Consider the following 12,816-nt stretch of genomic DNA (forward strand, 5'->3'; position numbering starts at 1 on the left):
AAAAGGTTTTTGATACAATTACATCTACTTTACATGTCGTAGATTATGTTTGGATTCCAATCATTTGGGATTGGAAACATCTTCCTTATTTCGCATAATAAGAGAAAAAATAAAACACGTGTGTTTCAAAATATAAAAGGATTAAGAAATAACAAGCCATCATTATAATATTATTAGAAGTCAAAGATTATAAGTACCTGTTTTTGGAAGAGTTAAAAAAATATTCTGCTATTTAAGTATTATTTATATTCTCATAGAAACCATAACACTATATAATATATAACATAATAATTATAAGATACATTGTTATAACTATATTATAGAAATAAAATAAACATTTAAATTGCATTTCTCTTTAACTTATGTCTCTACTTTAGAACATTACATATATTCAACTAAATAAAACCACCATAGTATTTTTCAATACATTAATTTTCTTCTAGTTAACAATACTAAAAGATATATCACTAGCGATGCCACAAGCATTCTTTCCTCTCACTAAGTAGTAGAAACCGTTATCTCCCCAACTCTTCGACCATGAATTCTTGATAATCCAATACGGGGTTGCCTTCCCTGAAGAGTTATCGACTGAAATGAAGAAACAGAGATATTATTGTTTAAGATTTGACTGACCGGTTGGCTTGGTTGGTAGTGGCCCTGCCTTCCAAGTCAGAGGTCGTGGGTTCGATTCCCACCCGGGGCAAATATTTGTGTGATGAACATAGATGTTTGCTCTGTGTCTGGGTGTTAACTATCTATATAAGTATTTATTTAAAATTATATATGTATGTTTATCAGCCATCTGGTTTCCATAACACAAACGAAAGCTTAGTATGGGATCAGATCGTGCCGTGTGTGAAAATTGTCCTGAATATTGTTATTTATATTTATATTTATATTTATAAGATTAACGTATACGTATTTAAAGATAATTTTAGATTAAAAGTATCCTATGTCGTTTTACAGCCTTCCAACCTTTTCTTTGCAACAAACATCACGTACATCCGTTTTTCTATTGCAAATAAGCAAACTTACACACTATCATATAAATAATATTAGTAAAGATAGAATTATAATTAAATATAGAGTAGTTAAAATAGAGTTACCAAAAGTATTGTATCCAACTATAAGAACAGCGTGATCCAAGTTCGAAGCGGGGCAGTCAGCGTCAGAGGGTTCGTCTATGAAATTCCCTTTATATTTCTCCATGGATGCTGAATTTATTGCTGTGAATATTAAATACTATTTAGAAGTAAGCCTAAAGCTTTTATTATTATTACCTATATGCCCAAAAATGGCACCTCTTAATATCATAAATAGAACGTATCGAATTATAAGTTATAACTATAATATTCCGCCAACTTAGGAAGTAAGTATATTATGTTATATCACAATTCGTTTCATATAATTTTAATAACAAAAACAATGATTATAATATATTAAGTAAAAATAATTTTGATCTTCTATGTTAAACTGGGACTCTCTTGGGACCGAACACTAAAATATTGCTCATACAACAGCATGATAAATTACAGTTCAAACTGTCAGAGTTTTTAACCAAACATATACAGATTGAATCTAATAAAAAATGTTAATACATTTTCCTACTTTACATTTTTTTAATGAACGAACAAAGTTTTTCAAAACATTTTAAATAAGAATTATTGAAATTGCGATTATTTTTCTTAACCTAAAAAATTTTCAACAAGTATTCGAATACTAGCATGCTATGGTTTCCTTTAAAATTATGGTTCTTAATCTTAATAAACAAATACCCTATATCTTGGCAATTACATACCAGCAGAAAGAGGTCCATATTTGTACAAATACTCCACCATAACACGTTCGTCTGGTTTCACCCTTCTAAACCCTATAACAGGCACAGGCTGCGGCTTGTTCTGCCAGCGACAGCCCTGTGGACGACCCGCGTAGGGAAAGTAATCCTGGTCTTGGAGCACCCCACCGAAGATTGCTACGATTTCACTGTTGGAGGAAGACAGACCTTCACTATACGTGGAACATGATATTGTTAGATATAAGGTTCGAGTTATTGAATCATAAGGAAGTAGAGAAGGAAAAATAGCTTGACCGTAGCAGAAAAGTGATTCTACATAATTGAGATAATCAGAAGAAAACATTCATGTATTAATATTTTGAAATATAATAGTAAGTAAATGTAGAGCTTAAGAAACTGTAGTTAATCTGAATAATTAAGAATCTTAACAGCTTAATTGTTTGGAGGTATTTATTGCTGTTGTCTTTAACAAGATGTAAAAAATTTCGGGATAAAAGTTCATACGTGTGAATTTAACTAGGTTTTAACTGTGTGGAACTACACACGCATGCTCACACACACACAGATTACGTTATGTTTTTTTTCTCTGTGTCATCAATTTATTTCACCAGAACCTTTTATAAATTTCCTGTGAAGAAGTCCAATGAATAAATAATATTATCAATTGGTAAGCACTCACTGGACCTAGTTAAGATCTCGTTGGGAGTTCGCGAGAAACGCTGTGGCAAGAAGTTTATACTATAATCATGGACGTATAAAAAAAGACGGACGGTATATCGTCTAAACATTGAGTGAAGCCTAGTAATGGCGGCGAAACATCCATGTGTGTGTGCCATGTTGCCATGGCAACAGCTGTGTTGATGACAATGGCGGCTGTATTTTTTTCTATAAATTTTGCCGTAATAATTTTGTCATTAAAACATAAAAGAAATAACTTGCTTCCCTGTGGAATGTAATCCCTTGTATTTTGTTATTTAAAATTGTACTGTTGCGACACCATTTAACCACGCAAGACGGCATTTTAAATATTTTTTGTGAAACAGTGACGCAGTTAATCAGTCGGTAGTTCACGACGTAATGGCGGCCGACTAGCTTACTATGGTGAGAGTGTGTGCGTGTTTATTGTCTTTACACGATCGCTAGCTTACTATGGTGGCTTCACGTTGTTTGTTCGTAACACGGCGTCCGTCTTTTTTTATACGTCCATGACTATAATATTTAACTTTACTACTATTGCGAACTGCACAACATGAATTATATTGCGAAGTTCAATGAACTTTGCTATTTATTTTCTATCTTGCTGGTCTACGGTTCGCAGAATTCAGATTTTAATCAGACATTCGCTGGAAGTAGGTATATAATCTTACCTGCGATGCCCAATGGAAATTTCTAATAATGTGATATTATCCGCAATAGATTTCTTCATATTAAAATAAGTACTTATAAATGAAATAATATTAAAGAAAACCAATAGTAAGTAATAATATAAAAGTAAACATATGCGAATCGTAATTAACTATGATACTAGACAATGAAACATACCGTATGTAAATGTACAAACTACAAATGAAGGAAAATACAAATAAAATACATACGAATCTGGTTTCTTAGTAAGATACCTATTTATTTCCCAAATCAAATATAGCTATAAAAATCACATTGTTCGAAACATAAGAATTTAATCCGTTCTAATACGTATTTCACTTAGATAAAGTTAAAAACTTACGCAAACGCTTTCAACACAGTGGTACTCTGACAGCCGACTCTGCCCACTTCGCAGTCAATCAAGAATTGTTCAGAGAGTGACACCTCCTTGCCCAGATATATCTTTATATGGCTCTCGATGTTGGCTAAAACAATTTGTATAGAAATAATTGAGACATTAATTATAGCAGAAGATAAGATAGGTGATACAAATTGAAGAATCTGTTTTTTTAATACTGCTAAGATTTAAGAAACTAGTTTTCCGTCAGCGGCTTCGTCAGGGAATATTCTATATCACTAGGCCTTAATTTTTTCAAACATGAAAACATATAATAAATTCGCTCCGTTTCGATGTGAAAGAAAGACAATCATACACGTCATATCCCATTAATAAGTCAGGATAAATACAACTTCTAAACATAACAATGCAAGATTTCATGAATACTGTGGTCTGCCTAAATCAGCATAATAGATCGAAGCCAAAGGCTATCAATTATGATAATGACTCGAAGGTAGCTTTAGTTTTCATTCTATAAAGAAGTTAAAATTATTACATGAAAGTGAAAATAAATTAATATGAAATGTAAAATATATGTACGGAAATATAAAGTGCTTGTATTAAATTCTTTATCCGAAATCAAATTAAGAAAAGCTTAACGAATTATGAAAATAATAATTAAACGTTTCTCTCATATTTCCTGTACAATTAAGTATATCAAATAATGAAGTATATCGTCGTCATATTAATAATTTAACTTCAGCTTGTTGGAGTCCTCTACTTGAGTTGCAATATTGTGCGTTTCTGGGAAAATTGGGATTGACATTGCGCTACATTTAATGCAATTTGAACCCAACAGTCTACTTATAATAAAATATAAGTTCGCATGACCCGGCTTAACTGGCATGACACTGGCCTCGTATTCATACAAAAGAAATGTACTTTTAATTTCCTTTCTTCTTTCTCTGTAACTAAACTATTGTATTTAAAACGGGTTGGCGTTACGCCAAGAACATTCAAAGTGGCATTACCGACGGCGCTGAACGCCCAGCATGCGCCGCAAGCTCCCTGATCTTTAACCGGCGAAACACAGCCTTTTTCCCTCCAATCAAAGTAAAGCGGCGATGGACCATTGTTTATTGGCTTGAGCACAACATCGCTCGCATTGTAAAGTTCCAGTTCATTTCCGACTCGTTTCTTTATGAAGTAGCAATGCACATAATTAAAGAAAAATACAGTTACTATCAGCCCGTGAACACGCATTCTGAACAAATAATTTTCGTTGCGAAAACGCGCTTTTAAAACGAGCCTTCCGGAATCCGAGCTACGTCGATGTTTTACATCGGTTTTATTGCAATTTTTATTTTAAGTGCCGCTGTCTCGCGAGTTTGACATAGCACTCGTAATAAATGGACAATTTTTTAAGTGGAACGCAGTAAATAACTTTGATGTATGAATGTGGATGGTTTTGATTATGTTGTTAATATATTGAGATCGGAGCGAGATTTGTCGCTTTCGAAAAACGGTAATATAGCGATGTATGCGCTCAATCAAATTAATTGTGCTGATAAATTGAGTAAATGCGAATGAAATGTTTACGTTACTATTAGTAAATCGGAAATCGGATGGCATGTTCAATCCGCGTAATTGACATATTTTGGTAAAACATCGCCTAACTGCATGAATTATTTATACATATTTTAAACTGTCCGTAAAATTATTCAGTACCACGAAATATTGAATAGCTTTCAATAATATTTCAATTTAACTTCAATAAAATACAATTGACTTTCGAATATTATTTTAGTAACTTTGTACTTGATGTTGAATCTGGAAAGCCAAAAATGAACAGACATAATATCTTTTATCTATACCTTATGGAAAAATCTAAAATAAGCATAAGAAAATAAAAATAGATTAAAATAGCTTTTACTTTTTTATTCTATGGATAACAATAAGATTTAATTCGAATATATCGGCAATCTTGCTTCACACAACGTTGAAAATATAATCATTAATCAGCTTATTAAGCGGATTTCATGTTAGAAAAAATATAGCGTGACCTGATTTTAGCCATTTTTGAAACGAAAATCTCTTGGTTTTTCGTAGTTGTTTTGCTGACATCTGTTCAACACAACTACCGTGCTAATTGGACGCCGAAAATTTCAATACGGGCACCGTCTAAATAATTAATTTTTAACTAATAATGAAATAAAGTATGGTAATGGCATAAATTAATGGAGGGAAAGTTCAAGCTCAACAATCAAATATTTTAGGAAAATCCATCGCACTTTTAAATTATGATTTTTTTTTAATGACTCAGGAATTTTTTTCAGGAATTCATTGTTTATTGCTATTTTAGGAAAAGAGCCACATTTTAAATACGAAATTTTATAATTACAAAAGGGATAACTTGGATATTTCGATATTTGTAAAATATTTTGATGCAATAATTCAAGACTAATATATTTGCGTTCTCGTCTCGGATTAATACACTTGTTATTGTTGAACGCGACAATCCGGAGTAAGCCACTTCTTAAACCATAATAACACTACTTAGACGACTTAACAAAATATTAATAATACTGCACAGAGAAGGCGCAGTAAATCTAGTTTGTGGCTTATATTTATAAATATGTAGATGAATTTTATTGCGTTTTCAACATTTTTCATGGATGCTCTGCTTCCATTGGTCGTGATTCGACTACGTATCCAACAAAAAATAATTATCGAATTAAAGAAATGATAATTATTGTACTGTAAGTAAAGCAAATGAATCAACTGTATATTATTATGTCATGTTAACAAGCAAATAAAGAATTATAGAATGATGTTAAATTGATATGATTTTAAAGAACAATTAGCCGGCTCTTCTCTATAGAAGTGGTAAACCCTAAATTATTATTTTTCTGTATTTTGACGATTCAAAAGCGCTTCAAAACGAATTGAATAAATAAATGTTTGAGTTTGAGTTTGAATTCGAATCAGTAGTTCCTGAAACCAGCTCTTGCGTCGTAGGTTATCAGACTTCATTTTTAATATTATTATAGAGTATGTTGTTTAATGGTACATTAATTAAAACAAACATAGGTGTAATGGTACGAATTGCTCCACGAGATCGTATCAGTCTCAGCGGCTATCTTAGAAATGTTCAAGTTTTAATTGATCAATTTAACTTGAACTACTCTCATTTGCACTGCCCCTAGGGTTCCCACAAATAACTTTGTTAACGTTATACGCCGCAGGGCCACATTGCTACGCTCTTACGATTAATATTGTATTGTTTTTCTTTGGATTGTGGATTTGTTTGATAACGGGTTTAGACTGGATTGAGATTAGGAATCGTACATTGAGGATATTGTTCTTAGGGGATGTGTAAAGAAAATTAAACCATTTTTTCGTATGTTTGTTGTATTAGATTAAGAGGAAATTTAGAAGAGATGATATGATAGGTACGGTCGCAGACGGTAAGGATATTACAGTTTTTAACAATTACATGTAAACTAGAAGATCAACGAAATATGTAAATACGAAAAAAAGTTTTAGATCCATTTTATCAAAATTGTTTAGAGTTATGAAAAAAAAAAAAATGTTGTGTGGTTTTATGAAACCACGGTAAAAGTGAAACTGTTCGAACGGTTCCGAACACTGCTTTGTGTAGCGCATGTCGCGTGACGGTCTGCTGCCGAGTAGGAATACCTACTCGGCAGCCGCGATACACGCGACATGCGCTACACAGACCAAAAAGTTTGAGACGATGTAATAAAAGTTTCACTTTAAAAAGTAGCATTAATTCAAAATAATTTCCTCTTACTCCTGAAACCTTACTTTACACGTTCACGAATGCCATGCTACTAGATTACAAACACATACCTAAAGAGGCTAATTCTAAACAGTAATATACGTGATAATTTAATATTGCCAATATATTCCTTAGCGTAATAGTCGCCTCAAAGGAAGCACATTACAGCCAATGTGTATTAATAAACGTAGATTAATTTCCGACATATTGTCCAGACGTTTCTGAGAGTTAATTAAAAGATAAGAGGTTGGTAGCGACATTTGTGTAATCTTTTATTTTCTGTTTATCTTGTTATGAATTGGAAAGTTCTAGTATTATATTTAGAAGAATAGAATTGTTAACATGGTTTTTACAATAATGGGATTATAATGGCTTAAAGGTTTGGAATACAATAGGTGACTTGTTTATGTACAAAAGTAAATTTGTAAAGGAAGGTATTCTCACATTTATATAAATCTTACGTGTTCATATTCTTATATTCTTGTAGTTTCTTTCACAAATTTTATTTTTGTAAGATTGGCTCTTTTTAATGCTTTTTCGTATTTGATCTAAATAGAGATAACATTGTAATGTAGTGTTTTGAAGTATATTCAATTGATAATAGAAAATTCATTTAATGTAGTGTGAATTTAAGAGTCAATACGTATTACATACTATGTATGTAATTTTTTAGTAAAGGATACCTCAAAAGAGTAGGATTATATAAATGATATCGGACGAGTAATATTCGATATTCCTAGAAATTGAAAATTGAATCGTGATGTTAATTAGCTCCACGATTTTCGTTTCAGCTACATTATATTTAAATTTTATGTTTTGATAGTATTCAATAAATTGTATAGATTATTCAGTAATTAATATTCTACAAGGAAAATATTTATTTTGACATAAAATGAATAGTTATGATATCTAGTTAACAAAATTTGTGTCAGCCCTAGCCCCGTATATTTGAAATACTTATTTGTTGTTATAATTATTTATTGCGGGTACCTATTAAAAATAAAAAGAATATTTGACTATCCAGAATAAATTGTTAAAGTAAAATTTCAATACAATACTGATTTACTAAATTGTGGCAACCCTAGCTGCCCATACGTTCAATAGCCCTTGAAAGCCCCTAAGGGAATTACCTGTTATTATTGCTATGAAGTTAATACTCGAGCAAATGTCTCAGTAATTGTAATCCCAGAATATAGAGAATACTCTGTGGCTTTCGATGGATGTAATTTATTTAAGCTGTGGCCTTTAATGGTTATGGAATTTGGTATTAGCACAGATAATACTAATAGTATAGGTATTAAGCGTGTCACACACGGTGAAGATACTATAATATTTTATCTTAAGATACTGTTATATTTTATATTACAGTATCTTAACGCATCCGGTTTCAGCGTTCGGACCATCATTTTTCTTTTTGTCATTGCCTACTAAGACCCCTGTAGAACCGCCATCCTGTTACAAATGACGCGAATAACAGTATCTTAAGATAAAATATTATAGTATCTTCACCGTGTGTGACGCGCTTTAGTATAGATAATAATCTGTACTATGAATAATATAAACGGATGACGTAGTTATTTAAAACTAAGAAATATGTAAAAGCTAAAATTAAAACCTAAAAATTACTTTGGCGTTTCTTTTACTTTCATATACTTTTTGTTTTATTGTTTAGTTCTTACATTTATTACATAACTGCCAATAATCAATTATATTATACATAATAATTCATTCAAGTAATATGAACATGATCTGTACAGACTATAGAATGAATATCATTATTAAATACGAAAACATTTTCATTTAAATACTAGCGGTCCGCCCCGGCTTCGCCCGTGGTACATAATATTTACGTTTTCTCTACATAACCAGAACCATCCTCGTACTTCAAGGAATATAATAAAAAAAGAATTATCGAAATCGGTTCAGCCGTTCTCGAGTTATGCGCTTACCAACACATTTTGCGATTCATTTTTATATTTAAGATTTGCCACATTTAATATAAACATTAAACACCTAGATACAATATAATCAAGTAATGGTATTTTAACAAAACGTTTAAAGCATATAAAAATTATGTATACTTTTATTACCTTTTGCACATGACGCTCTACACTCACACATGCGTATTTGTACAAGTGTGCGTGTTGAAAATATACACAATGCCAATTCAAACGTTTTCAAGTACATTATTTTTTTATACACATTTGTTGGTACTACATAGGTATGTGACTTAATAGTTTCAGCATTTATAGAACTACTTTTTCGCGAATTTGAGTGTGCTCTACACAATATGCCTAAATAAAGAGAAAAAAGAGCACTTCGTACGAAGTACTAATATAATATATTCTTCTTCTCTAATGTGATATTTTAAAATCGGATCAGCTGATTTCACGTATTTTTTGTATTTTAATTTTATAGAGGATTTCATAGGGATTTTCATTAATTGTATATTAATTATTCATCCCGTTAAGATCTATGAGATAACAAGCTTCTACAGATTTACGTTCGGAGTAAATTTCCTTTCATATAATAACTCGATTCATACGCTTCTAAGCACTTCTATAATATGTAAGCTAAGCATAATATTATATAGGAGTCTATACAAGGGTTAAATTAATTATAAACCATTTAGAGTTAACGAACGACCTACTCGCACTGTATGTGCATCCCCTGTTGCTGTGACCATGAATTTATTAAAATATAATACACATTTTAATTTAATTTAAATAAATATGAAAATAAGCAAGGTGTAGCATTGGCTAACATAGTTCACATAATATATTATAATAATTGAAGAAAGGAGACATATTATTAAATATCAACGTTAACTATTGACAACGTATTATTGAAAATAATAACTGTAAAAACTTAAAATATATTGCGATTATTCATCATAACACAAAAACAAAAAACACAAGTAACAAAACATGCCTGATAAACTTACTGATACTTCTTAGTCTACAGAATTAGTAAAGATTGTGGCGAACGATAAAACTCTTTTTAAAAATCGCTTCACATCTTCCGATAACGAACTACATTTTGCAACTCTATCTTAGCTTAATAATTCGTAAAAACGCAAATTGGCTGTCCCAAATGAAGCATAAAGCATGCACACACAATCCAGCTCAAATGAAGTGCACGCTAAAATAAAATGGGTCGAGTATGGGCATTGTTTGTGTTAATAACCCGATTGGACGAGCTTCACGTGTTTCTAGTATAGCAATTTATAAGGTAACTGTTATTTTAGATGCAGACTATTATATTTAAGAACTGATTAGAGAAGTAAGCGCAGTTACTCAGGTATGTATGGCAATTTATAAGGTAACTGTTATTTTAGATCAGACTGTTATTTTAAGAACTGCAGATTAGAGAAGTAAGCTCGGTATTGTTAATGTTAATAGCTTGATTGGAAGCGTAAACGTTACGTGAAGGTTTAGAGAAGTACGTTGTTACTCTAGGCATGTATTTAAATTTATAAGGTAGGTTATTTTAGATGCAGACTGTTATATTTTTATTTAAGAAAGAAGCCCTCGTAAATTTTTTCCTCATTCATCTCGACAATGGGTTAATAACCCGATTGAACAAGCTTCACGTCATCACGTGTTTCTAGTATCGCATTTTATAAGGTAACTGTTATTTAAGATCAGACTGTTAAATTTAAGAACTGATTGGAGAAGTAAGCATTGCTACTCTAGCTATGTATGCCAATTTATAAGGTAACTGTTATTTTAGATCAGACTGTTATATTTAAGAACAAGCTCACGTAGCACTCTAGATAACGGGTTACGACACTGGTATATTTCTAATAATACATCCTCGTAAGTTTTTCGCAATTCCTCGCGTCAATACAGAGTAATCTAGTAGTACTTTACTACTAGATTACTCTGTATTGTCTCTCTGATCTGTCTGATCTTTACTATAACACAAACCATTAAGAATAGATTTTTACAATTTACATTACATTTGCTGCGTTAGAATATAGTCCGGTAATTTTTGAATTGGATTTAATCATGCGTAGCTTTCGTAAAGCTTTGTGTTTTGTTTTGCTTCTACTTTTTCAGGGCTTCGAGTATTATTCCCAAAATAAAAATATGCATGAGCCCGCAAAGAGTTTTTCCGAGAAAATATTTGTATAGCCGATGTATGGACGATAGATGAAAAATATGAAAATGCAGGTAAATTTCCCTATGTTTTAAGTAACTTTGTTTTCATTGCTCATTTTAAAGCACTCAACGTTATTATGCATGAAAATATCGATATTATGGTAAGTCTCTGATATTAAATGGTCTTGTGATGAGCTCGAAATTTGGATGCAAATTGCGATTTAATATTTTTATGATTATGGTATTTAAATTTTTTGTTGTATTGCAGATTTTTTTTTAATTCTTGTTAATGTTCTAATGTATTCTTCATTGCAGGTGTAGAGGGTCTGAATGAAAGAAAGATCACTTTAAAAAATGGCTGAGTCTATTAATTATACGGTTACTGTACGAACAATATAATAATTATTAATACGGGTACTGGACAAATAATTTATTATCATTCGTACAGAAGTCGTACGAATAATTTTATGACTTTCAAACTAACCATGAATACATCCACAATTAATAAGTATACACTGAAAAGACGGACGAGGATTTATAACATAGACTAGAGTAGATAATTTTTGAAACAAAAAAAAATCGCAGTCGGATGAAACCCATTAGAAAAGGAGGGGAATATGATAAAAATGTAAGGAAAAATAAATTACGGTCAATCCGAGTTCGGGAAGCGGGAGGGGGGAGCTTTTAAGAGAAAAAAATGGTTTCTCTCGATTTCCGACAAAACTACAAGTCCTATAGAAAAAAGTTCAATGGCAAAGTTGTAGGTAATTAAAAGTTCTACAACTTTTGTATTCACAATTTTTTCACATAACCTAAAAATTTAGGTGAAAAATTCAAAAAACCAAGTTTTTGGTCTTTTATTTCTATCTACTTCAAAATTTATTTTTTTTCTACGAAATTTGGTGGAAACTTACTTTATTATGTCCCAAATACACTGTAATTTATTTGATTGAAAATATTTATTTTTTAGCCTTATTTTGAATTAATACCAAAAAAACTACCTAATTTTCAATCGAAAAGTCACCCGTCAAAATATCAGCTTTTTTCAAAAACTTGGGGTGCCTTTTATTCATTGAAATCTCTACTTTCATATGGTGTAAAAAAAATAAACACCACCATAGTAAATGTTCTCAGGAAATGCATACAAACAGTCTGAAAATTAGCTTTTACTAAATCAGGCACACTTCTCGAACTACCTGAAATGTTTTTATCGACATCATTTTGCTTTTGAATACGCTGTAAAATATTAAACTTAGAACAGATAATTATTTTTCTTTTGAAATATTACCGAAAAGCCGATACAAGAGAAGATATAGAGTTCAAGAAGTGTGCCTGATTTAGTAAAAGCTAATTTTCAGACTGTTTGTATGCATTTCCTGGGAACATTTACTATGGTGGTGTTTATTTTTTTTAC

The 12,816-nt window shown here is 31.3% G+C and overlaps 1 protein-coding gene across 1 annotated transcript; it reads right to left on the reverse strand.

The window, feature by feature from the left end:
• Positions 1 to 439: 439 nt before the first annotated feature.
• LOC149488625 (procathepsin L-like) lies at positions 440 to 4,760 on the reverse strand. The gene is made up of 5 exons (XM_089695263.1): positions 4,529 to 4,760; positions 3,522 to 3,645; positions 1,799 to 1,983; positions 1,107 to 1,226; positions 440 to 588 (listed from the first exon to the last, which is right to left on the reverse strand). The coding sequence occupies exons 1-5, from the start codon at positions 4,758 to 4,760 to the stop codon at positions 440 to 442; spliced, it is 810 nt and encodes a 269-aa protein (XP_089551389.1).
• Positions 4,761 to 12,816: the final 8,056 nt, after the last annotated feature.

This window comes from Colias philodice, chromosome 5, assembly GCF_061535455.1.
Source record: "Colias philodice isolate Cphi_HAF_F1 chromosome 5, ilColPhil1 Martin Lab GWU primary, whole genome shotgun sequence".
NCBI lineage: Eukaryota > Metazoa > Arthropoda > Insecta > Lepidoptera > Pieridae > Colias > Colias philodice.